The sequence below is a fragment of the Anser cygnoides genome, chromosome 2 (genome assembly GCF_040182565.1).
Source record: "Anser cygnoides isolate HZ-2024a breed goose chromosome 2, Taihu_goose_T2T_genome, whole genome shotgun sequence".
Classification (NCBI taxonomy): domain Eukaryota; kingdom Metazoa; phylum Chordata; class Aves; order Anseriformes; family Anatidae; genus Anser; species Anser cygnoides.
Window position 1 is genome coordinate 116,019,010 of NC_089874.1, and position 27,781 is coordinate 116,046,790.

Below are 27,781 nucleotides of genomic sequence, written 5' to 3' on the forward strand. Positions count from 1 at the left end.
TGGGGAACAAAAAAAGGACAAACAGGAAAGCTGTTTGAGAGAAGAAGAGAAAAAGGATTTAAAAGGCATGAGAGTGAGAATTGGAATACAACTGTAACATAAAATAGAACAACAGGAAAAGCATCACCAAATAGCAGCACTGAAATTTGCTCTGCCTCGCAAGTGAAAGGCCAAAAACAAACCTACTAAATGTTAAGCAGGACTGCTGAGAAAAACAAACATATCCCCAACATAAGCTTCTTAAAAAAAAATAAATAAATCACAGTTCCACTAGGGCCTGGAAGTGTAACTTGACAGGTGTTTTTTTGTTTGTTGAGTGGTTTTTTTTTTTTAAGGGGGGAGAGGGGACGGGATGGGTATGGATAGGTTGTGCAAAAAGAGAATTTCAAAAAAAAAAAAAACACATTTGGGAAGAATTGAAACAATTTCTTTCAGTTTGCCAGCAACTCACAGAGAGACCCCAACCATCTGAGATTCTTTGGCTGTCTGCCTGGAAGGAACAGATCAACTTGTCTTTTTGCTTAAGGCAAGGAGACTTCAAACAAAGCAGTTACCATTTTATTATTTTTATTTTTTTCACTGAAAAAAGTAACAAAAAAACAACCCACAAACATTTTTTTGTGGGGAAATAATAATTTCCCTCTTGGAAAATATGATTCTGCTAAAAACACTTTTCCCTGGCTTTACAGTTGTTGTGCACTGGAATATCAAAGAAGCCAGCGCACACCAGCATAGCAAAAATACAATTGTGTAGAAGTTATTTTTTTTTAAGCAAGGAATAAAATGTAAGCCTTAAAAGAAGCGGTGTTGCTTTGTTTTAAGCGTGATGACTTTCGGAAGTAATTCTGTTCTTCATTGAAGATGGTGGATGATTCGATCCAAGTTCTGCTCACGCAGGTGCACGGGGACACATCTGCAGATGGCACCACAGGTGACAGGACACGGGGAGACACCAGATGCTGAGGGGAACCAAAGATGCTGACCAATGCTGCACAAAAAGCAAGGCAAACAAGGGGGAAACTCCTCTCCCGAGCCTCACATTCCCAGCAACAGGTTTCAGGATTGTTTTAAAGTAAATGTTATTTTCAGTTGTAAGCTATAAAGTCAGTCAGTGGGAATGTCAAAATCAAATTCTGTCACCAAATATCAAAGCATCAAAACAAACATTATTTACTTTGAGTTTCACTGCTAGAAGAGAAAAGGCAGCAAGGATACCACGGCTCTGTTAAATCATACAAGATCTTTCAGCAAAGACCCAGGGAGGAGGAGCGTGAGTTTTACCCCAGGTAACCTGGCCAACCCCATTCAATTCATGGTTTCATGAACACTTGGGACCAGCCTCAGAAAGGAGAGAAGGTGTAAGCAACTTTCTCAGCTCCCCTTGGCTTACATCGCTCAAGGAACCGTGGTGTTACTCACCCATAATCACTGCTTATCCCAGTGACCAACCCCAAGATATTTTTTCCTCTACTACTATGCAACTTGAGAGAACTTGGAAATATTTTGTAGCTACACAGTGCTCAAACAATACATTTAAGGATCTTGCCTACACAACAGATTTGCTTAGCAGAGAACTAAAATCATGCATTTAGTAGCAGGACAAACACTATTAATATAAATTCTGTGAAAGAAAAAAAATAACTAAAATAAATTATTGAACTAAAAATCTGGAAGTTTAAGATACGATTCTGCAAATAACCATTCATGTAACCTCGCTAGGTGGATGATTTTAGTAAAAATGCATTGTTTTTATCTTAAGATTTGCAGGATGTAGAACAAAGATTAGATAAACAAGCTCAATATGCATATCAAACACTTTTTTTTTTTTAAACTGGATAACTACAAAACTGTGACAAAACCACCAGAAGCACGGACATTTAATATATTAAATGTAACTCCCTCTCTGACTTAACCTCTTCTTCTCCAAATACTGAATCCTCCAAGCAATCATTATATTTTGTTTAAAGAAACAAGTCAGAAGTACTGTGTCTGTAAATTTGGGTTAGATATCTACTTCTAATAGGTGAAGCCTGGCGAGTTACTTGCATAGGATTTTTCTTATTTAATGTTGGGCTTTTAATCTTAAAATACTTACAAGCATATCAAAGTCTAGAAGAAGTAGAGGCCCAAAAAACTCCACAGCTTTGTGAGACTTTTTAGAGGTGTGTGAAGTTTCTTTTAATTTTGTTTGAGACTATTCCTTTTCTTTTCCCCCCTCCCTTGAAGGTGCTGGTTCTGAGCTCACCTTGGTGAAGTAACCATAACTCCACTGGAGTGACCAGTGCCAGGTGAAACAACATGTAGAACTTGGTAAATTCAGAACTAGACCTACCGTACTTTCCTTACGTGTGTTTACTGACTCAAGCATGCTGTACGCTGACTTGCCACAAATTTCAACTAGAAACAGGAAATAATGAGTGAGGTAGGGCATTTTCTTGTCTTGTAAGAAGTACAAGGCAAAGCTGAAGACACCGGCTTTGAAGAGTCTCCAAAGCTGGAAGAGGGGAACATGGGAGCCCCAGACACCAGTGACACTGCCAGAAGAACGGGACGCATAGCATACTGTAGGCTATCTGCTACACAGCTCAGTCACCACCTGCTAAAGGAGAAGTTTTCAGATTCTTTTGCCAAGTCTTCCAACTGGCTGTACCTTGTCCCTACAAGAGATTCCTCCTTCCTCCTTAAACCAAGGGCAGCTATCTTCTTTTCCCTCTTTCCTTCCCTCTACCCAGTTAGTAAATGCTACCCCCCACACACCATCCCTTTTCTAACTTCTATTACGCTGAATATATTCCTCCACCTATTTTCCACATCCAATGACGACTGAATGCATGGATACCAGCTGAACATGCGCCCTCATGCACAGAAGGACATATCCTAGCCATGTGTATAAATGGAGAAAACCGTTATCAATTTAATTTTTAGCGTAATAGGAACAAGAGTCTGACCCTCCCTAGGAGTACAAAACCATTTGCGTACAGGAATAGAAAAAGAACCCCCTCCAGAAAATGCAGAGTATCACATCTTGTGTGGTACAATGCTGCCCCATACTCTGAAATGGGAATGTTTCCCATAATAATACTTAAAAAATAGATATCCCAGATCACTGTAACAACTGGAAGTCACAGATCAACAAGTCATACGATAATTCTAATCTTATTTAGATTTTGGTGAGAGAGATGGAAATTGAAGGCCTCATAGAAGGCTTGTCCCCCCGTGGTCAAGATAAAAGCATATAAACATGAGAGATATTAAACATCTTGTCATTTTCTTGGTCAATATTTTCAGAAATAACACGTCAAGGAAACATCAAGTCAGACTGAGATTATTCTGCAGCTGGCTGAAAAGATCATAAAGCTTATGCGCTTGTTGTATCAATGCACAAATTCAAAGGAAATTAAAGCTTTCATTTCTAAATCATATAGGAAACCTATAGTTATACATGTGTCACTTCTGAATTTATACTAGTATAAGCATGCAGTTAGATATAGATGAGGCCACTGAGATCAGAATCAGGCCCATGGTTATACTTAAGAAGCAAATGTCATGCAACTATACATAACTTGTAGCGTCATCTGAATCTAGTTTAATAACCAGAAAATAGGCTTTTGACAACAATAGTATTTCAAAATGACAGTGTAATTAAATTTAAGTCAAAGCTATGCAATGATGGACCGTATGTTTATGTGTAACTACCAAATTATATGCTTTTAAGCATGTCAGAATTTTCAAAAGAATAAACCACTGCAGTAATTCAACTGAGGAAATGGTAGTAGGAAACAAACTCCCCCAGGTCATTTCAAAATCAGTTGATATGATGTGATACACACTGTATGCTCTGCAAGGTTTTTCTTATTCCTACTTCCCTAAAATGCTATGCATTTTGATACCATTCAAGGACAAATCAACGGTGTGCTTCACTCACATCAAAATTTTAAAAAGCAACAGGAGGGACTGTGTGACTGTGATGACTAATGAAAAAGGAAGTCAGTTTTCCATCTGTGTGTTACTAGTTCAAAACCAGCTAAGGCTGGTCAGTCATTATCATTGGATTTGTATGAGTAATGCCAAGAAGGAATTAGCTGGCAGTTCACTACAGTTCCCAGCTAGTAGAAAAAACTGAAAGAAATTGCAGAGGGTCAATTCCATGAAGAGTAAAGACAGTTTCATAGGACAAGGTAGATCTCAAAACTGTGTCATCTCCATTTGATGATTAATCAACAGCATAACTTATCAGTAACAAACAGTGGTTTCAAGACAGCACCTTTTGGAAAGCAGGTGACTTCTGAGCTACCTGTTGCTGCTTCTGCCCCTTGCTACAGGTTTGTTTATCATCTACCAAAGCAGTTCTCAGTGCCAATGGCTACTGCAAGAGCCTACTGCAGAATCTTATATTAGCTCCTGCTTGGCAGAACAGTGAGGTAAATTCTTTCTTCTTCATTATTTTCTCAACTGGCAGAACGTTTAACCTAATGCATGAATTTCTAAACTATTCTTCAAAAAAAGTAAAAGTCTATGGGGGTAAAACACACTTTCTTGAAACTGAACAGAAAAAAAACTTTAATAAATTTAGATAGACTAAAGCTAATCAATTAATCCTGCATTCAAGTTTCCACTACTCAAAAGCACAACGCAAGTCTGTAAAAATATAATTAAGGAGAAATACTGATGCATGCAGCATGTAAAATCAAGACTATAGCTTTCACTTTGCTTGTTTTGTAGACTCATTAGATTTTTTTCATTTAAGTGTCTTGATCTGTGTAACCATATTTATATGCGAGAGAAAAATTAAATTAGTCCTTAAGATGTATTTGAAACTGTCTAAAACTGATGTTCTTAGTTCCACAATTTCAGAATTAGACGGAAGAAAACTACAACATTGATGCTAGCATTTTATAAAGCAGTGAAATTAACACATTTTTTAAAATGTTATTCTTCCATAAAATTTTATGCTGAAACTTAGCTGCTTAGGAAATCTAAGAAAGGTTCAGAGCACGTGCCTCTATGTTACACAGATGACTACTCTACCCCTGAAGGAAAGAGACACAAAAAGGGCAGTGAACCCGATTCTCCACCTGGACAACTCCTGGGCACACGGACAGACCTACTGACTTCAGTGCATCCCGCACTGAGGCGAGGGCTTGCACTGGTGGAGCTTGCTTCTAGCTGGGGACTTGGCTAGCCTTGTTCTGGGCACAGTGCCATTCAGACACAGATACGTGCCAGGGTGAAGCAGCAGCGCTCTGTCCAAGAGATAGCGCTGGCATTACCCTGCGCCTCTTGGCAGGGCTCCTTGCCGAGCCCTGAGAACAGTGGTCACTGAGCAGGGCTCACAGACAACCACTCTCGGTGTTGCTCCCTGTCCCGCACCTTGCTTTCCAAAGGTGCCTCTCCTCAGGTCACCAGGAAAAAGCAATCAACGTATGCTGTCGTCTTCATTAAAGTATCCACTCCGGCCCTGTTGCCTGTGGTTGTGTCCCCCATCTTAGGCAGGTACATAAGGAGCATAATCACTTAATTCTCTACATGTGGTCAGAGGCATGCTACTGTACAGCCGCCTCCTGTCCAACAAATACATATGGAGAGGCAGAGCTGCAGCCATTATCCTCCCATGGGAACTCCAGTCTCATTAGGACTGCTGCCCCAGACAGTTCCCTACTAAAGGGACCATCCCCGCATTAATTTGAGAACTAAGGGTTGGTGTAACTGCAGTACTTCTATGGGAACTGTAAAGCAGAAGAGAAACTTTCTTTACCTTTTCGTCACTCATACATGGGTTTTAATTATAGGCTGATGACATATGAGTTTAGCATTTGTAATAGGAAGTATCAGTGGCAACACCGTTCTGAGAAAGATTAGTGCACTATCACAGGGAGGCTTGCAATACAGTATTTACAGTCAATATAGGTGCATGTGCTACCATTAATGCCAACGGATTTTCTAAGTCCTATGACAATAATCAAAAAATAAACACAGAAGAGCAGATGTTCCTTCCTGAAAGCGTTTGCGTCCTAAGAATGAAAATGCTCCAGACTGATTTATGGTTAATATTCTAGGAAATAAAAAAATCAAAACATCTTTTCTAACAGTACCGTTGAGAAGAGGCTGTCCTCCATGTACACTCCTCGACACGACGGCACTGTGAACATCTTCAGGAAATCCCGTCTTGCACAACATGTCTTCACAAGCTGCTTTTATTGGTGCCTGAAATGCAAGACAAAATTTATGTAATATTGCAACCCTCATTCACCAGAGAAACATTCCAGTTGGCACATACTCGGTTTTGCTGCTATCTTGTACAAACAGCATCTTTGTTTCTAAACGACTGCAATTAGAAGTCCAAGGGCAAAGGGTTAATCTCTCTGATAACTGGAATGGAAGGAACAAGTCCCACTTGTCTGGTAAGATCTAAATAATACACAATCTTGATTCTTCTGACAACTGAACATTTCAACTAAATCAGCCATTGAGACCGAAGTGGAAACGTAGGGGGAACAAAAACATTCTTTCCTCTGGAAATAAATGTTACACAAAACCAAACAGCAACTTTTTCCACCGCCAGATAGATTTGAGAGGAAAGACTTCAGCCACTGATTTAAAATGCTTTATTTAGAGTACTTCTATGTGAGGGTGCACCAGTACCAGTAACTTAAGATAGAGTGCTACATTTGCAGTAACTTAACAGAACTTACATTTATGTTAGCATTCAAACAGATACCATAGGAAGTCAAATGCTTAAAACGCAATCACCATCTATTTCAAAGGAATGTTAAGTTAGGAAGAGAGCAGCTCGTTATTAAATTTGCACAACAAGGCGAAAGTCAAGCCATTGAAACTGTTTGTTCTCTCACTTGTAAGGAAGTTTCCCTTCAACTCACGTTTTAAAAAGTTTCATAAATTACTTTTTCATGAAGAAATATAATACAACAGCATGTGGAAACTTTTTTTTTTGTTGTTCTGTGGAGTTCCATGTTCAAAAGATGATTCTGATTGCTAAGTTATTTTCCAGGACACTTTGCTGCTAAGTGAAAAAAATAATAATAAAAAAAATCCAGTTTTCCATGGCAAAAGACTAAGATCTCTTTTCAGTGGATTGTTTTTGTTTCATTTTAGTGCTGCACAAAACAATGGCCTTCCATGTGCCTAACTGGCCAGGTATAGCAAAACCCCTCCACACCGCACAAGGCAGAGGCACAAGGCAGAGGCCAGCTCCCACAGCAGCCTACGCCAAGCTCCATCACAGACATCCTAAGGCCACTTGCAAAATCTGACGAATGCCTCCATGCTAAATAAAAGCCTATCCATGTGCATGCCCAGATATAGTATGTGGTCTTCGACAACACGAGCAACTGTGCTGCGATTTCATACCTAAATCTGGTCAAGACTTTTAATTAGATTTTCTTTTTTACTTTCCCAGATGGGCTTCCATCAATCGATCTACTCAGGGCCATGTAAGCATGCTTGCATACACTTAGCAAAGCAAGCCCAACATGAAAGAGAGAGGGGAAAAAAAAAAAAAAAAAGGAGAGAGACAAAGAGGAGCTGATGGCGCTACACCCATTTACCACCTTCCTGAGCACTCATTCAGGGTATTAGACGCTGAAATCCTAAGCTCAGTGATCATGCACTTCCCACGCAGTGAAGGAGGAGCACTCGCCACCTCCTGCAGTGGTTGTGTCACCAGTTTGGAAGGCAAGATTAAGGATTCACTGGTCCTGGAGGTCGAGCACTGCAATTTTACATTACTGCTGTGCTCTTGGCTCCAGCTTGGGTCCAGCCATGCTTGGTAAGAGGGCTGCAGCCCACGATCTGCAGTCTGCCTACGGGTTTATCAGCACTTTTCACCGGAATTTTTCAAGCACGCAGCTATCTGCGACTGCTCTGTGTCTTAGCGCAGTCAAAATTTTTGAGATTAGCTTCCACGTGTTTAACTGCACACCGTCTGTAAACCAAATCCCTTTTTGACAGAGGCAGGTTAGGGCACGCTTATCCAGACCATTACGGTGGCAAACCCAAGAAGGCAGTATGCCCTGGTACGTAGCAGGATGGCCAACTGGTGGCACTCCAAGAGGGGAAGCTTTCTTCATCAGAAGCTGTCAATGAGGCTGAACTTGGCTGCAGATAAGCAGAAGTGCAGCAGCAAAAAAAAAATACCTGCCCTCAGTCTGCTTGACAGTGCTATGGGCACAGCCATCTCAGGGAATGAAAGAGTTAGAGCAGATATGGGACCCATCTCAAACAATGGGGGTTTCTCCAGGGAAGAGGAATCCAGCAGAAAGGCATTCTCTCCACTGACACGTGAGGCCAAGCTCAGCGTGCCAACTCCTATTAGGATAATTTTACCGCTAATACGAGGAGGGATTCATAGCGCAGTCAGATGCGCTTACACCTACCTGATCCTAACCAACCAGCTCAACGCTTACACCAGCAATAAAAATTAACGTTTACTACCCACCTCCAAGTTAGTATGCTACCTAGGTAAGCACCCAGTAAGAGAACTTGTAATTAATTGTCACGCATCGAGTTAACTTAAATTGTGGCATGGGTTTCTCTGTGACTTACACATTACACAGGTTTCTCACCTGTGTTCGGTTACATAAGTACTTTTAAGTTTTTATATGGCTAAAGAGAAACCAAACACACAAATACTGGAAGAAAGGAACGAGGCTCAAACGACCAGGAGACTGTGTCAGCTGCAAAGCTGGAACCTAGCCCTTTCAAACACTGATGTTTTTAAAGATGAAAACACAGTAAATCAAAAATAATTACGATTCCAGCTGCTCGTTTCCTCAGCTTTAGAACTCAAATCACAGGTTTTGTAAAGTTTCTATAATTTGAAAGAAAAAGAGTAAGACTTGTTTAAACTACTGCATAAAAGGTGACCTCAAAGCAAATGTGATAGAGAAGAAAAAATAGCCTTTCATCGTATCCTTGAAACAAAAAAGGTCCGGGGTGGGCAGCTGAGGAGATAACAGGATTTTATAACAAGTCTGCACTGATGCGCCTGGGAATCTTTCAGCCTTTCCAACAATCTATATGTACTAAACAACTCTTATAAACTGAAACAATGCCCACTGAAACAAAGACGTGGGGACATGAATAGAGAGCCTTCTTTATTCTTTCATTTTCAGCCATCAATTTCATCCGGAGACAAAAGACTGTACTCTACTCTCCGAAAACAGTCCTTTGTAAAGATTGTTTGAGAATAAAAACACAAGGGAAGGAAGAATTCAAATTTTCAGCAATTCTTTATCGCCCTATGTTAAGCATTCGGAATTAAGTAGAAGTTGTAGCTTCAGACACACTGGGTCATATCAAGTTCAGCCTAAGAGTACTGCAAGACTTAAACCATTTTAACTCTAAGCAAAAGATGATGCTGAAATATTTTTATCCCCTTATCTGGGGCAAAAGGGAAAAGCTAGTGAAGATTATGGGGGCACATTACTGTAATTTACAGGATTTTGTGTGATTAGTACAATTCCCAAGACTATTTTGAACATAAGATAATATTACTTGTACGTTCATCTACAGACGGACACTACTGAAAAACTATCTTTTATGATGGAAAGTAATTACCTTAGCTTCTGCCCATATAAAACCTACTTAATGGAGTTACAAAGCTTTGAACAAGCTCAGCACTTGGAAAATTCTTCTCTGAAGTACTATCGGGCTTTGCTAAAGCAAAATATAGAGTTACCACCAGAAAACTAGTTTGCTTTCCTGATCCCCACTAGCTTATTTAGTCACTTTTAACTGCAAAATGAGTAACAAATATTACTATCTCCAGATACTGAACACCTACTCAACCTTGGCGTAAATACTCACAAACTCAAGTAATGTGGTACTCAAGTACAAACTCAGTGCTGTAGATCTCAGATTAAATGCAAAAGGCAAATTGCAATCATGAATCAACATGACATAAACTAGAAGTCCTCTGTCAAAGTTATTATTCAGTCAATTAACAGAACATTTTGATACAGTTGGTAAGCCTCCAGTTTTTGTACCCTGCTCCTCGGTTACATTAACATCATATCTAAATACTTGGGTATCTAAAAACCTGTGGCTTAATTTCGAGGTAGTGTTGCAGCTCAATTACAAAACAAGACAAACAAAAACTGATGACAATCTCAGCTTCGTAACTGTAATGAATCACGTTTATGTATTTTTCTAAACATCACCAGCAAGATTCTTCCAACAATACTGGCTTCACACTTGTGAAAAGACTGTAAATTGAAACAAAAGTAAAAAAAAGATAGGATTGTTTCATTGGTGTTGATGGTTCTGGACTACTATGTCTCTCCAATTTTCATACATTCTAGGACATATACACGTTTAGAATGCAGTTCCTTAAAAAAAACACTCCAACTATTTAAAAATGCAAGCTCACCACATGACTATAGGAGCAATTTCATATCACAACACGCATCCTACATTTGCAGAACTGGGCTCTTAAACACTGCTTTCAAACAGGGTTGGTCTTGTTCCTTGTGTACATGCCATACACCACTGGAGTTCAGCAGAATCTATTCATCTGAAATATCAAAGTGTCTGCTTTTGCTCTGTTTGCATTTGCATGTACTACAACATCAGATTTCTTTACATTGATTGTAACAGAACGCAAGGGAAGTTGTTCCTGAAAGACTTCTTTCTTTTACGCTCAATATAGCTAACTCCTATAGGAAAATAAGCCTACATAGTCAAATAAGAAATGGAAGGGTATGCAACAGAGAAAATATCATACTATACACTTATAATTGGATGCATTACAGCTGCTAGTTGCCAAGTCCAGCCAATTCAAAGGGCATTATCGTGTGAAGCTCAAAACAAAGTCTTACTAATTATACGTATGACAGAGCAGGAACTGGGTATTTGAGCTCTCCCTCCTTAATAAGCAACATTAATTTGCAATTGTGACAGTAATGTTAAACTTGAGCACAGATCACAGAAACATCTGTGACTGTGTTTAGAGACTGGGTGTTTCTTCAGTAATTTAAAGGCCAAAACTATACCCAGCATTCATTTACAACTTACCTAACTCTAGAGATTGTTTTATACGTTTTTTGTTTTTTTTTTTTATCCGGTCTTAATACATCATCTGACATGTGATATGCTATACCAGGCAGGTCTTAGGATGAGCTTCTACAAAATATCAAAATGTAATAGACGTATGAAAGATCTCAGAAGGATCATAGCCACATCTCTGATATGCTTTGGATTCAAAACTTGAGAACAGTTCAGCATCTCTCCCTTAATCTCTGACTTATTGCAAAGAGCTGCAAGTTTATACCTTCACACTACTTAAGACAGTTGCACAGAACTCCAGAAAATATAGTCAAGTACAATTTGTTTTCAACTGTGGATTGCAACTGGAGAGAAAGAAAAGTGCCTTTCATTCAAACTGTTCTGGAAGCCAACAGCTTCCAGAATTGGCGCCAGACCAAGTTCTCCCAGAGGTCACTGAGTTACCTCTTTTTCAGCAACCCCAGAAATCCAGCTTCTTGAACCAATTCTCAAGACTCTTAAACACTTTTCCTAAACAACAAGATCTACAACTTCTATGATATCATTTGTTTTAAAATGAATTGCCTTAGACCACCACCGTTTACCATAGGTTACTGTACATTTGCAACTTTGAGAGTCTCACAAACCATGATGCCCACAGTCTCTTCTGCTAGCCTTAACTGAGAAACAAAGGCTCACTTCATTTGCTTTACTAGATGCGGAGACATCTATGAGCATATCTGATATAAAACAAAGCTGAAATCTGGTTTGGACTTTTCCCTCTTCCCTCAACCAGGAGCACTGATCTTCTAAAATGAGATTCTCCAGACAAGCCTTGTTCCTGGCAGAGAAAAAAATAATCTTAAAAATTCAACTGGAATACTAAAACCAAACAGGATTTCTGTTAAGTCTAAGTCTCACTTCTGTACTGAATAAATAAATAAATAAAATTGGGCCTATGTTTGACTACACATCCTCATTTCTTCAATAAACAAAACTTCCTCCCTCTGACTTGATGACAGAGGTTGTTCATGTTCAGCATCTCTGCCTGTGAAAACTGCTGGTGATGTACACAGGAGGGCTCTGGGTTTTTCTGACCTTCAGGGAAGGCCTTACAAGGCCTATCTGGAAGAATTCTTTTGGGGGATCACAAAATTTTAACTATGTCTTCAGCTGCTGGGTGATAATTATATGCTAATTATAAGGAATGGAGGAGTCCCTAGAGGAGTCTGTTGGTAAAAATATATTTTTAAATATGTCAAGGAGTGCCTAGAGGAGAGGATAAACGCACCTTCTGGATATATGATACTTAATTAAATACATGAATACTGACTAAAACCAAATAGTTTAAGTGAAACGTTGAAAAGACTTGGCAGTGATGTACCTTCCATCTTGGAAGCTGCAGATCCTGTATCTGTTTTCACAAGCCAATTAAAAATAGAAAGCCTAATTTTCCTTCTTTATTCAGACAGAGCTCCCATGATCTTTCAGAGAGAACTGCAGGATCAAATCAAATTATCAAATTATGAATCACACAGATTAGGTCATATAGCGATCTTCTGCTGCCACAAGAAAGCAGAAGAAACTGGAACACAGTCCAGCACCCAGATGAAAAAAGTCCTTCTTCGATCAGCCACAAAGTGCTCTTTGACGAAATACTAATCCTCCTGAAACTCATCCCACATGAATGCACAACACCTTTCTTCCTTAAGTTCTTTCAAAGCTCACCTCTGCCTATACCAATATTAACTTGACCAACCAGTCTCAGTTCAGTGACTGGTTAGGAAAATTGCTATTATAATGAAAAATTTTACTGCAAAATACATTAAGTGTTCCTTCCACCTTCATCAGTCATCTGATTTGTCCCATTACATCTCGTAAACAACTAGTACCACTGAGTTAGCAGACGTACGAAGTGTATTTAGTAAGGACGCTACATGTTCCTCCTATGTTTTATTAAAAAAAAAAAGCAAAAAATAAATAAATACATTTTTTAAATGGGAACTTTAGAGGTTCTGATTCTTACTGGAACAAACTGATGTTTGGCATGTATACATTGTTTAAAGTAAATTAAATTCTTAACCTGTTGGATGTCACTGTTAGCTTGTAAAATACTGGAAGCTTTTTTTTTTTTTTAATTAAAAAGCATTCACAAAAAACAGTGACAGTAAGTTTTACTACTAAATGATCCTCATATTCATGCAAGAAAAGCCATTCAACAGTTCCTGCTCCCTACCACATGACAAAAAGTCCCTTACGCAAGACTGTCTGTAATGAGTAAAAATAACTTTACTCACAACTTCCTCAAGCTATTTTTAAATATACTCACTACACTACTACCACATAAATTTTCTTATGTGTTACAGTGTTCAGTTATTAAAAAAATTAATAATTGAAATTAGTGACATAAAAGTGTCATCAAAAATAATTAAGATGGGACATGACAGGGCTCTTCTAGTGATGTTTCTGGGAGTTCCTCCAATTTCTGGGAGCAAAACGAAAAAAAATAGATGGTAAGTTTTTGAATTACATGTTCTTAACTAGACGTAGTTCAACAATACATTAATTTGGGGCAATATTTTAGAACAGGTATCATAAAAACTACAAATTTATCTTTAATTGACTTTTCCTTATACCACATTAAATTGCATGCCCAGGTAGCAATACAACACGCAAAAGGAGAGAGCAGTAGGCTTTCTAGAAAACATATGATTTACTAATTCGAAAATACTAAGTTGACAATACAAGAGAATGTATACCTTATGTTACATAAGCATCATATACATTTATGACCTTGCTATAATATCTGTTCAGAGAATCAGAACTGTTTAATATAGAAAATGATCTATTTTGTCAACCACTGATTTCAATTCCAAAAATTCATTGTCTACTTAATCGACGTGTCCTATAACAGATTCAAAAAGCGTTTAAAAAAAAAAAGCCATTTCTCAAATATGCATTTTTAAAGTAACGCATCGTTTAATATCCAAAGAGAGATTTCTTAAAAGTACACATATTTTCCAAAATTCTGCAATTATTGGAATTTTGAGGATGTGTCAGAGGCATCACTATCACCTAGACCAGACAGACAAGGAGGAGAGAGCTCTTCACTGCAATATCCTGCCACATTTAACTTTTCAGGTAGAGTCTCTGAAGATGAAGCAGAAACAGAACAGAAAGATCCACATCCAAACAGGCTGAGCCACTCATATACGTATTCTGTTCTAGGCTTTATGAAAAGGGTTATAAAATGCATTCAAATCACTTTCAAAGGAGTAATGATGTTCGAGTCCGACTCGTTAGAAGAGAGACACCCTTGAACTCATTTTTGTGGTTATACAATCACATATTTACTATACTACTTAAAATAGACCAATTAAAAGAAATAAAACCTAAGCCACGTGTATGACAAGAGACAGAAGATGCATCCAGAATAAATGATCTCACTGCTACTTCTGCGCAAAACTGCGTTAATATGCCTCACCCTTGATTCTGCCAGAGACGAGTGCTAGAGGTAAGAGGGTGGTTTGGCTGACAAGAAATTCAATCACTGGATTCACAGCTGAGGCAGCTTAACAGGAATGTCATTTAGGGTAGTAGTTTTATCACCTGGATACATTTGCTAAGACCTGGAATAAGACCAAAACTGCCTGCAGAGAGTAATAACTTACATCCTCTGTCATCCTAATTCGAATTCAAACCAGTCTCCTACACGCAAAGGGCTCCGTAACTGCATTATTATTTGTTTCTGATTAAGAAATGGACAACACCCACGGAGTGATCCCATCACCTTGTACATAAAAACAGACTATTCCCTTTTTGAGCACTTACATTCTGTTTCATTTCCAGTTAATTTCTAACTGACCTTAGTTTCATTCCTGTAAACCTAACTCCCAGGCTAGCTTTCCCAGTACTTCTTCCATCTTGTTGTTATCCCTGTTCCAAAAGCAGCTGATGTTTTGGACAGAAAAGCAAATCTCACTCCTTTTATCCTCCCTTCTGTCAGGTTTTTCACATAGTACTTCCAGACTCATACTGATCTAGTTAATCAGCAAAATAAAGTGCAGTTGACATTCTCTTGCATCCCATGCATGTTACGCGTTGCCAAAAATCTAAAGCCCTATTTCCTGAACAGAAACAGAACCCACGGATCTGACTTAAAGCGTGCTTCCAGTTATGATCAAGCAATTCCATGACTGCTTTTCTACAGCACTGATGAATGCCGAAGTGATCAATAACTTCAGAAAATTAAGGTAGAAAGCTCTTGTGTTGCAAAGATTTGGAGACAGAAAAATAAAAAGTAGAAAGGTTCAACAATTCAGAAGAACCAGATACAAACAACCCTGTACAAACCAAAAGTAGCAGGTATCAAGGCAGAAAAAAAAAAAAAGTTATTGCTGCATCTTGCTTTTAAGGGTTCTTGGCAGTATGCATGAAAGAAAAAAAAAAAAGCTTTTAAATGAAAGTGTTGTACAGACACAGGTCTATAAATCTGATTTCATACCCAAGTTCCAATTTTGTAACACTATTAAAAATCAACCCTAACCTGATTTAATGGATACCCAAACAAGGGGGAAATTGGATTCCCCAACCGTAACATGCCAGTGACACTGAGTGATACATAAAAGCAGTAAGTCTAGTTCCTGCCCTTAATTCATAGCTTGTGCTTTAATTTCAAACCTGCCCTGGGAAGGAAAAAAAAAAAAAGATGGGCTAAAAGCTCACTGCAGAATTTATGCTTTAAAGATTTATTGAGATGGGAAAACTAAACAGAAGTGGAAGTGCATACGATAAACAACACATAAGGACTTGTGGAAAAAAAAAGAAAAAAGAAAGAAAGGAAAAGCATCATGAAGGGATCTGCTAAGATACTAGCATTAAGGAAAAAAAAAATTAAAAAGGCAAAAATAAAGCCAATCAAAAGCAGTCTGTACTGAAGGTTCTGGGTACTGAAAAAAAAAAGAAAAAACAATCCTGAAGTGGCACATCACAAGTTTTCGAGCAGGGTGGCTGCTTTCACGTGGGGGACGCTGACGGCCAGCCGGACACTCCTCCGCCACGCCAGACAGACGGACGGACAGCCCCCGGTCCTCTTCAGACGAAGGAGAAAATCCCTCGGCGTTTCAGCACCTCGCCGACCGGAGCAAGCCGCCGGGGGGGGGCCGGCAGAAGCCGGGGGACCCCCTCAGAGAGCGGGGGGACAGCGGGGTCGCTGCCGGCCCGGTGCTCACCATGGACAGGGGCCGCCCCCCCCCGGCAGCCCCGCCTGAGGCAGCCGCGGCGTCCCGGGGTCCTCTCCCCGCTGCCTGCCCGGCCTCACCTCGCCCCCCCAGCCCAGCAGAAATGCCCCGGCCGTCGGTGCCGTTAAGAGGCGCTGATCTGCGCCATCTGTCCCTCAGATTTACCGCCCCCTCCGCCCAGCTCCGCCAGCACAAAGCCGGGGGGCGCGCCGGCCGCCCCCTCCCCTCAGCCGGTCCCCCCGCTCCACACAGCCCCGGGCCGGCGGGGAGCGGGACTCGCCCCCCACTTCGCAGCCCGGGCCCGTCCCGCTGGAAATTCCCCCCCCCCCCCCCCGGTACGGGCTGATTAAATTCTTGCCGGGAAGGGATTAGCGGGGCACGGCGGAGCGCCCCCCTCCCCAGCCCGAGCAGGGTCTCGGGACCCGCCGCCGCCCCGCTCCCCACGCGGGGTCCGCTCCGCTACTTTGTCCCCCGCGGTGACAAAGCGGGAGCCGGACCCCCCCCCCCCCCCACGGCACCTGCTGTCCCCAAACCGATGGGGGCACCCTGCAGACCCCCCCCTCCCCTCTCCCCGCAGCTGCCCCCGAGCAGGTGTCCGGCACCGCGGCTGCCGCCTTCCCCGCGGCCCCCCGCCGCCTCTCCCCGCTCCCCCCGGTCCCCGGCGGGGAACAAAGAAGCCGCAGCCCGGCCGCGCTTACCTGCTGCAGGGCCGCCAGCAGCAGCAGCGCCAGCGGCGGCAGGATCCCCGGCGGCGCTCCCGCTGCCCGGCACATGGAGGCGACGAGGGGCGGCGGCGGCAGGGCGGCCCCCGGCAGTCCCGGGAGCGCGGCTGGAGCCCGGCGGAGCGGGGCGAGGGGTGCAGCGGGGACGGTCGGGCACCGGCTACGTGCCCCCCCTGCCTGCCTGCCTGCCTGCCCGAGCCGGCTGCCGCGGCGCTGAGCTGCCGCCTGCCGCTCTAGCTCATGGGCAGCGATGCGGGGGGGGGGGAGAGGTAGGGGGAGAGAGAGAGAGAGAGAGGAGGCGGAGGGTGGGTGAAACTCAGCTCTGGGTCAGGCTGCTTTTCTCTCCCCGCTGTGCAGAGGGTGGGCAGGGAGGAGGAGGAGGATGGGCGAACAAAAGGCTGGGAGATAAGAAAGAAGTAGTCGCTGCTGCTGCTGCTGCGAGGAGGCCGGTGCGGCGGCTGTGCCCGGCTCCGTGCCCCCGCCCGGATCGTGCCCGCCTCTCTCCTCCCCGCCGCGCTCAGCGCCTGAGCCCGGGCGTGCCGGCACCGCCGCTGCTCCGGCCCCAGCCCTGCTGCATGCTCTCTCTGTCTCTCTCTCTCTCTCCCCCTTCACTTTCTCTCTCCCTCTTTCTTCTCCTCCCTCCACCCCTCCCCCTGCACGCACAGCCCTCCGCCGAAGCGCAGCGATAACAATACCGAGTAGCCTCTGCCTGCCGTGAGTGTGTGTGCGTGTGTGTGTGTGTGTGTGTGTGTGTGTGCTCGCCCGGTGCCTGCCTCCCTGCCTCCTGCTGCTGCTGCTGCTGGCAGCTCCCCTCCGCCTCCCGTCGCTCCCTGCCGGCCGCACGGCCGATGCAGCGCGGCACGGCGAGCACCGGGCTCTGCCGGCCTCGGGGGAAAAAAAAATAAATAAATAATAATAAAAAAAAAAAAATCGCGACCCGCTAACTTAATGTACTGAAATCGGAGGGCACAACTTGCTGGGGAGGGAGGGCCCGGCCACGCCGTGCTCCCCGAGGGATGCTGGATGCTGGGCGAAGCCCACCGGGGGGCTCCGGGACGCCCCCGGCTGCTGCCGGCGCCGCAAGTTTCTCTCAACTGCTACGGCTTCACGGGGTGCTTTATTTTTTTATTGTTATTTTTTAATTCCCTCCTGTTATTAACCCCCCCCATCCCCGCTCTCCGCTTTATTCCGAGCTACCTGCTGAATTTCTCAGCGAGTGTTTTCAAAGGCTCCTTGGCCGGCGCTGCAGTCCGCGGGGCCAAAAATGTGAGCGTGCATAGCGGAAAGAAACTGGGAGCCTTGCTGGGCGAGCACTTACAGGAGCAAGGATCACTGCTGGGTCATTTGCAGAGCTGGCAAGGATCTCCCCTCGCCCACAGGTCACTGAGCAAAGTTGTTTTGCGTCTATGCACCAGAGCTCCCAGCCTGGGACATAATAAGGGGAGGATCTGGCCCCCAGAGAATCTCATGAAGTGTCGATTTTAAATGGTGTGTTATTTATTTTAAAGCATCTTATCTTATTTTAAAGCATCTCGAGCTTGCAAGTAAAATACTTTCAGTCTCTGCTTTTTTTTTTTTTTTTTTTTTTTTTCTCCTTCTTTCCCTGCTTTAGAAAATAACGCAAAACGCCATGCTCGGGCTTTGCCAGAAAACACCGGATTTGCTTTTATGTTTTGTCGGGGACAGGCGGGGTAAGTACAGACTTGCACGATGCCGGTTTCATTAGCTTCGAAATTGAAAATAACCGGTCGCTTGCGAGCTGCCATGCAGCTGGTTACCCAAGTCAGGGAGAGGCAGAAAAAGCCAGCAGCGGCGGGGGAGCTGCGCGCAGCCGGTGCCGAGCCGTGCCGAGCCGCGCCGCGGCAGCAGCCGGGCCGGGGGCGAGCCAGGAGCAACCTGGGGGCAATAAAAGGCAGAGGAGAATCAAGCGAGGAGACACAGACCGGAATAGAAAAACAGCCCCCCCCCCATCCCATCCCATCCCATCCCATCCCATCCCCCATCCCATCCCATCCCATCCCATCCCATCCCATCCCATCCCATCCCATCCCATCCCATCCCCCGCCTTTTTTCTCTTTTTTTTTTTTTTTAAGTTGTAGCCCATGAAATTGTAGCAGAGCCGAGTTGCGACGAGCAGTAAATGATGGAAACGAAGCCTGGTATGAGGTTCTGGATTAAAATTCAGCCTGGGACTGGGGGAAAGTGAGCCGGAACAATGCTGCTGGTGCTTGTATCTGTTACGAGGATGAGTTTCCCCAAGTTGGCACCTGCCAGAGCGTGTGCTCTATCAGGTCTAAGGCCTTACCCCGAGATTTTGCTTGTGCCTGCTTATGAAATGTTGACTTTCCCCAAGTAACAGATTTCTATTTGTATTTTCTGGTCGGTAGACATAATAGTAACATTTGTTAATTACTCTGTTTTGAGCATTTTTTCAGTCTTACAAGTGCTCTACAAAATGCAAAGCATACAACATAAACACCTCCATAAACCAACTGTCCAACGAGAGTAATTACCTACTACGTAAAGGAGCCTATCCCTCATATTCCTTCAACCCATCCATCCCTACAGGCCTGAAAAAAAATAAAAGGCTCTGCAGCATATCTGGAAGGTTACCAGATCTAAGCTCTGGCTGATGCCTCTTAACGGTTCTGCTGCTGCCTTTAAATTACTTAGCAGAAATAGTAGCGCTGGCAGAAAAATTGCTCTCACCAACACTGTTTTACTGAATCTTTTAGTCTTGAACATGTTTCTATCAAGCAGGTGGCTTCCCTCATTTACACAGCTGTAACCAAAAGTGCCCTCCGGCTCATGGAGTTTCCCAGTTCTGGGTGCTGTGATCAAGAGAAACTAATAGAGCAGGGGTGCCTTATACTTTTTGAGGCAGAATCTCTGCACTGAATCTTTTTGTGGGTGAGAGGCAGCAGAGGAGAAACTTGGGAGTTGCTCACAGACATGGATGGCTCCTCGGGGCTTCTGCTATTGATCTGTAGGATGAGCTCCAGAAAACAGCTTCTTACAGAAATAATCTAACAATAATTTGGCATAGCTGGAGATTCGGAGTTAGAACTGATACTAGATTGAGATCATCAGCCCTTTTTGCATATATCATGCAAAAGTCATCAAACGGTGACAATTTCTGGCCAATATTCAAACAAGTGATTTAGAGCTCGAAGGGTTTATCTCATAACTCAGCCACAGATTGCATTTATGAGTGTATTCTAAGTAGTATAAGAATAATGGACATAAGTTAATGTTCAACCTAGGAGATCTCAAGGGCTTCCAGAAAAAACTTGTTAAAATTCCATGATTAAGTTGAAGAGAGGATTAGGGTAATTCCCATGTTAGTCATGGAGTTGAGTCTCTCTTTCAACTTGTCCAAATTAATTTTCATTCCTAGGGTTCATAAAAATTCCGTAAAAAATGAATGTTTTCAATTTGGAACATACTAGTGTGCTCACAGCTTCAAATATTTTGAAAAATAAAAGAACTTTTCCCGTGTGGGCCTATCCTTATGCTTAATCTGCCAGGTACTGCCACTACCACTGTCCTCGATTCAAATTATGCAAATAAAGCACTTTACTTACAATTTAGGCCTTGATCTGACAAACATTTATACGCGAGATCTCAGCAAATTCAGTCACACTACACACTGCATACCACTGTTCATATGCCTAAATATTTACAAGATGGAGGCCATACTCCATTATTTAGAATTAATAATGGAGGGATAAAGATAATGAGCAAAAGTACTTAAGGGCATATTAGTTTACCCACTTTTATTGCTATCTTCATTACATCTCACGAAATATCTGTCTTTGATAAACAAAACCAAAACACCTAATTAATAGTTTTTTCATTCCCTGCAATCTCCTTTTCTTTCCCAGGACATTCAATTCTTAATAAGGAGTTTTATCACAGTAATGGCAAAAATAGTATTTTTTTCCTACTTGACACATCCAAAATTCTTAAGGGTGGAGATTTTTTGAATTATAAGATTGTTAATCATTGGCAACACTTGAAAATAATTGTTTTAGGAAGTAGACAATCACGCATAGCTAGGGAGAATGCAATTTTGTGTAGATAGTGTCAAGTGGGAAAGAAAAACTGAATGGCGTCGATGCCAAAACAGCTTAAATATTTTTCAAATTGAGGTAATAAAAGCCTTGTTGTTAGTGCTGCTTTCTCGTACTTCAGTAAGAATAATATGACCCTTTGAATTATGCACTCTGGGTGCTTTTCTAAATTCACAATTTCATGTTGATCACCTATAAGAACTGAAAATAAAAATTCTAATTGTTCTTTTATTCAGGCAAGTAGTCTTCAGGAAAAAAAAAAAAAAAAGTCCTAGGAGTAGGTAATATTTACTTGACTGTGTCTTGTAATTTATTACAGAACTTAACCAATTTACCCTCATTGGCTTTCCTGGCACTATCATTACCTAACATGCAAGTTTCTCCAGTCTGTTTCTTACATCGAGCCAATGCAAGACATGGTAAGGTAACTAAAGCTGCAGCAGTTTGTGGGCTGTTCTGCTCAAATTTGAAAACCAGCTAGGTTAAGATGAAAAAATGTTGTATATAGCAGTTCTGTTTCTGCTTTAGCAACCCTCATCAGCATTAATCGCTTTCTATGCTATATATGCTAATATACATATATATGATGTGAAAGAGAATGTTTTTTACTTTCTGATAAGTCGTATCTGTCACCACTTACATTTCTGTTAATTGCTAGTACATTTTGCAAAGGATTTCTCTATAGAGGAGATGCTGAGCATATGCAATACAGCTGTGATACAACATATTTGCATATTGTGTAATTTGCTTTATGTCTATACCCTATGTTTGATGATTTAAGAATCAACATAGTGAAGCTTAGTGTGTTCTTTTAGAGGGTCTCATTCAGCATTACTGCCCAGTGCTTTCAAGCTGTTTGGTCTGGAGACTTTCTGTTGAAAATCAGGACAAAGGAAAAGATCTTCTGATCAGCAGAGCATCTCTATTCAGTCATATATCTTCAAAAACAACAACAAAAAATTATCTTCCGGAACAAGACCCTAATCACGTGGCATGACTGAAAGGATGACGACTTGTAACAAGGGCCTGTGATAATTTCTAGTCAGCACAGAAGAAAGTTTTACAGTTTCATAGAACTGCTTCATTAGCAAGTGGGCCAATAGAAAGAGTTGGGCTTGCCTCTTAAAAAGCTAGTTTCACTAAACGAAACCTTTTTCTTTTTTTTAATTGCTAATATTTTTACTTATTCGAAGTGAAGTACCTCCTTTTTCCTGATCAGCTTCTCACTAAAATCTAGTAACCATGTTATTATTTTGGGATCAGAAGTCTAATCTTTTTCAGGCTAATGCAGTCTGCGCAGTCCCAGAGATCCTGTTTAGCCATAGCCAAATTTTACTTGCACAATACCTGTTAGTTTCTCTAAAAATTATGTAACACCTTCAAAAAAGAAATGTTGTACATTTCCACAAGAACAACCTTATTACTCCCGACTTCTAGGTAATAAAAATTACGAAACTGGAACTCTAATTATTTATGGTAAAACAGCATAGATAATAATTTGCTTTAATGAAATTGTAAGAGAGAGCTGCCATACAGATTTCTTCTTCCATTATTAAACAGAGATTTTAACAACACCTGTAGTTAAATTTGCCTAATATTTTCTATACCAAAATGTTATTTTCATTTTCTACCCTCTCCCCCTTTTTTGTTAGCTAACTAGATGAAATTCTCTGTGCTGGCCAGCTGTTTTGAGCCAAGTGCTTTTTGAAAACTTGAGAAAATTTTGTTTGTCCTTTTTGAAGAGTGAGATTAAGGAAAATATTTTATTTTTGTTATGACGTTATTATTGCCATCTCATTGAGGGATTTTACTCCCAGGCTCCGGAGCTTAGACTTTTTGACCTTGGAAGAACTACAGTTCTTATGCTGAGGTTGTGCCTTCTTCAGTCACTGATAAAGTTGACCAAAATCTGGCATTGTTATGGATCTGAAAATTAAGTTTTTTATATTTTCAGAGGAGTTTCATATGAAAGAATCTGTCTGCACCTTATATGCCTCTTATTCCTCCAATAGCTGCTGTATTGCAAAAATTCTGTATACAAACCATCTTCATTGAACAAATTACGTACCCTATTTGGAGACTGCAGGAGCTGCTCTGGTGTTTCCAAGAGTCTCTGGTATATTTAGCAGCAGAGAGATGTTAGGGAGAGATGTCTATTTTCATGTCCTCATTGCTCCCCTTGAAAGTCCCCAACAGCATGGAGGAGGAGCAGGGTCTGACTGATCTTGTCTCAAAGGGTAAACTGATGGAGAGGACTGAGACAATACTTCTGTAGGATGAGAAACTGGAAATAAAATTGTAGTGCTTTAAGATTTACTTGTTCACAGGCCGACGGAAACATATGGCTTCCGTCAGTGAAAAAAACGTTGTCAATAGAAGCTGTAGTTACACTTCATAGATACCTGCCTTTGTAGTGGATTATAATAGTGATAATTATGTTTTCCATAGGAAATGTGAAGGTAGAATATAAAGTGGCCCAGCATGATAATATAATTGGTATCCTGTTGATACCATTTTCTGGTTCAAGGAAAGAAAATGCAATTACAAAAAGTGAGTTTTAGATCACAGTCAATGTTCCCAAAAGTTGCAGATTAAAATACACATTGTACATGGTTTGTTCCAAGGATGCAAGAAGTTCAGAGACTTTAGAAAATTAGGACATTTTGGATTCAAGCACCTGAAAATTTGTTTTTATTTGACAAGTAGATGGATAATATTAGTACTCTTATTCAAAGTGTTTACAACCTGGCTGCAGAAATTCACTCCAAGTTAAAATTTGACACGCAGTGAAATACCGATGCCGCAATATTTTACATACTTTCAGAGGAATCTGCTGATTTAAAAAAAAAAATTCCTTGCTTTGAATCATCTTTATATTAGTAGGACTTCAAAATGGCTTCCTTCTCTGAGGTGATCTTCTGTTTGTTTTGCCCTAATGCACATCTGAAATATCCCTAAATGCTGTATGAATGTATGTAACTTGGTCATTAATCTAAACTTTGGAAAATCCCTAAACATTGATTCATGAAGGAAGAATACTCTCCTTTGGTTAAAGGAGCCTGGACCCCTGGAAGCATGGACATCTGGGGTATGGGCCTCATGACGCCAGGCCCTTCCTGCAGAAAGCCAGCAACTCAACATGTTTTGAGAGGGACAGTGGGAAAGCCGACCTCTGCAGACACAGCTGTGTGAAACTGGGCTCTTTCAGACCAAAGGAGCTGTTCCTGTGGTACTGTGATTTATTAGTCTTCACAGCTGTCCACTTTGTCTCTTCCAAGAGGCCTCCATCCCCAGAGCTGAGGGGAACATGCTTGTACCCCTCCTCACTAGTGTGCAGTCCGCCACGTTAGGTCAAATAGGAGCTAAACAGCTGAAAAGTGCCCCAGAAAGCTACCAGGCAGCTGATTTAAAAACAAAAACAAGAAAAAAGCATTGTTACTGTGAGACCAAGGGGTAGGAGGGCTGCTTGGACTGAGGTGTTAACTGCCCCAGCAAGACGAGCCAGGGCTCCTAAATCTACACCAGTCCTCCTTATCAACCTTGCTCTGCTGCTTCTCACCTTTAGCACCCATGGGAGCTGCTGAGTGCTCGTCACACTTGAAATTTTGTCCCATTTTTAACAGAGCTTTGACAGAAGCATTTATGAGTAGAAACGTAGAATATATGTATGTTATTTTAAATGTAGCCCCAAATTTGTTTCCGTGTTGAGGAGCACTATTCAGTACATATGCTGATTCCAAAAATAAAAACAAAAATATAGGACTCTTTGGCTTTAAAATAAACTCTCTTACTTTTTCTCCACTGCTAATGGATCGCATCCACTGTTTATATATTCTGAAGTCAGAGGGGACCGTTTTCATCATTTATTTTGACCTCACTGGAACACAGGCTTAAGAATATTGCCTGGTAATTTTCCCAACAGGGCCAATAACTTGCGCAGAGGCAGGGCATGTTTTTAAGGCAGAGATGGAGGTTTGTTTTAAAGTGACAGAACCCACCACAAGCCTTGTGTGTTGCAGTTAATTTTTCCCAGTGAATATTGCTCTTCAATGGAAACTCTCACTTCACAAGTCAGTGACAGACACATTTTCAGCCACGCCTGGGCCTTTCTTTGAACCACTTCAGAGAGGGTGCAACATCAGCTGCTGCTATAAGGAGGCTGTTCACAGCTCCAGAGCTGCAGGCAACAGCAGGGAGCTCAGCAGGGGCTAAACACCCAAGCATTCGCTTTGATTTGCAGAAAGAGTTTGCATCCAGCATTGAGCTGCATGCTGCTGCTACCTGGACTGATGCTACCCCAGTGGTATCTCTATTACACAGCAGTTAATCTACAGCCAAGAATAGCTTTTTGGAGAAAAAACAAATAAACATTGAAATTGCTTATATGCCTCACAAGGTTTTTCAGGCATTCTTTATGCATGTTTGTGATTTACTTCAAAATCATTTGACTGGAAATGTTAGATATCCTAGATTAAATGAACAAAAGTCTATGGGCTGACCTTTCATGTAATATTGGTTATAAAATACTGCTGAAATAATTGCTGCCTGAACTAGGTACTTTAAAAAAAAATAGTTCAACTTTAATTTAAAAACTACTGATGTTGGAGAATCTAATGTTACACGTAGTAGTAAGTTGTGCTGTTAGATTGCTACTCTTTCTTTTAAAAATATCTGTGTCATGACTAGACTGCATTTATCTAACTTGTCTAATTTCCAGCCATTGACTCTTGTTATTTTTTTCAGCAATAAGCTGAAGAGTTGCTTTTTCATGTTTCTGTTCCCAGTATTGGAACTATAGACCAGTTACCTTTGATAAGGCTGCACTTTTCCTCATTAAGCTAACTGAAGCAAAGTCTGAGTATTTCATTAAAACATATAGGTTTCCAATCATTTAATAAATGTTCTAGTTCTTCCCTGACACTCTAATTTTAAAAATGCTGCTTGAAATACTGGTACCAGCACTGTACAGTGTATTTCACTAGTAGCTGTAGTCATTTGAAAGACCAGTATAATGCATGTACCAGATTCCTGTTCAATGCTCCCATGTCAACAAATACAATGATCACATTAATCCTTTTGTCACACCATTTCTTTGGTTATCAGTTGGCTCCTCAGTCAGAATCACAGCTTACCAAAGTAGCATTTCTCTCTCTGAAACCCACCCTGCAGTATTTGTTCCCAGACATTTGACTTTTACAGGAAGATCCCTCATTTTCCTTTGCACTGAATCTTTTGTAAATACATTCTTTGCAGCTCCAGTTCTGGCAGTCTTCCACTTCCATCCCACACTGATCACTTTATATCCCTCTGTATTCTCTCCTCACACTGATTTGGAGTCATCATGACCAGACTGCCTCTACAAGTAAGTGCCCTTGGGAAGCCGGGAGTGCCCAACTCCACTAAATAACTGAGTCTCCGTATCCATTAAAGCATACATGTCCCCTTTGATTCTGCCTGAACATGCTCTGGTCTTCTAAACAGAAGCATGTGTAGTCCCACCTCAAGATGAGTCAATAAGTACATGTAAAAGATTTTAAGGACTATCAAATAAACGTCTCTAAGCTTGGGCCTCACGTCAATTTCTAAAAAATTGCAGTAGAGGAACTGAAGGGCAAGGGGATCAGAACAGGACTGGTAATATTGGATGTGTCACCATTTTGAGGAGCTGGATGGTGTTAGCATCAAACCAAAGAATTGTGTTGTTTAGTTTTCCCACCAAAGCAAGCAAACAAACAAACAAAAAACCCTCCCACCCAAACAAACAACCAGACAAAAACAACCAAATGAAAAAAAAAAACACAAATTATTGGATTCATTATGATTCATTGCTGTGCCTTTGCATTTTAAGGACTAAATGCCATGCCTTGGGTTGATTTGGAGTTTTCTCTGTGAATATTACTCTGCCTCACAGCTATTCCTTCCTGGTACTGTTAACTCCATAGAGTCAGAGTGCTGTGTAATCTCCATAAACTTCTGTCTGAACTGAATGACCCTGCTGAGCAGCTTTTAATAGTTTTGAAAAGGGTTTATTCTTTTGGCAGACTCTGCACATTTCGCATACATATCCATACCATGACTCAGTCCCTAGAATCACAATACTGGCTCTTTTTGAGGGGTGGTAGGGAAGCAGAAATCTTACAATTATTGCTGCCAAAGACAGTGTCTTGCTTCATGATGGCCAGAAGCAAATTCCTGACCATTGCTTGCAAATGCAGAGGTGAGACTTTCTCCCTCCCATATTCCTTGAGAGTTTAAACATTTGGGGGTTTTAACTGCTCTGTTAAACATTGACATCATTGACATCATTGATTCATTGACATCAACTTCATATTGCAGGTAGACTCAGCCATTCATACTCTTACCCCTTTCAACTCAAGTGAACAAATTGTATGAATGAATACAAGGCTGTAAAAGGTATGTCCATTTACAGTTACATTTACTCCTCAAAAATATTTTAACACTCCTGCTGAAGAAAGTGGTGTATCATTTAGCAGGTACTGATTTAGAAGTAATTCCTAAATTTGTTCTCTTTCTGGTATCACATGTCCAACACAGAGCCAAAGAATCCCGTCTAAGAAGTTTTCAACATATCTTCTCCCTAACAGGTCGCTATGACTTGAGTAACATGAGGCTCTCAATGACATAGCAATTTGCTTGGATTAGTTCCTGTGAGAGACCCTTTCAAAGGCTGCAGGTTTCTGATATCTGGTCTCCTGGTCATCACTGCTCCTACAGCGAATGAGCA

At 41.5% G+C, this 27,781-nt stretch overlaps 1 protein-coding gene and 1 long non-coding RNA gene across 4 annotated transcripts in view; one reads left to right on the forward strand and one right to left on the reverse strand.

Moving 5' to 3' along the window:
- The window catches only part of CDH2 (cadherin 2), a 118,648-nt gene extending 101,106 nt beyond the window's left edge, over positions 1 to 17,542 (reverse strand). The window contains exons 1-2 of the mRNA XM_066992894.1: positions 16,940 to 17,542; positions 6,093 to 6,204 (exon numbers count right to left, since the gene is read on the reverse strand). Coding sequence (XP_066848995.1) covers positions 6,093 to 6,204; positions 16,940 to 17,014 — 187 coding nt within the window. The 5' untranslated portion in view covers positions 17,015 to 17,542. The remainder of the gene's footprint in view (positions 1 to 6,092; positions 6,205 to 16,939) is intronic.
- Positions 17,543 to 17,858: 316 nt separating this feature from the next.
- Positions 17,859 to 26,423, forward strand: LOC106037618 (uncharacterized). 3 transcript variants are annotated; one of them, XR_010829654.1, is made up of 4 exons: positions 17,859 to 18,451; positions 18,576 to 18,654; positions 19,057 to 21,455; positions 26,290 to 26,423. It is a non-coding gene; the product is annotated as an uncharacterized lncRNA (long non-coding RNA). The 3 variants fall into 3 exon arrangements; XR_007169457.2 differs by lacking the exon at positions 26,290 to 26,423 and adding an exon at positions 21,852 to 26,234; XR_007169458.2 differs by lacking the exon at positions 26,290 to 26,423 and having other exon boundaries at positions 19,057 to 21,763.
- The last annotated feature ends 1,358 nt before the right edge of the window (positions 26,424 to 27,781 follow it).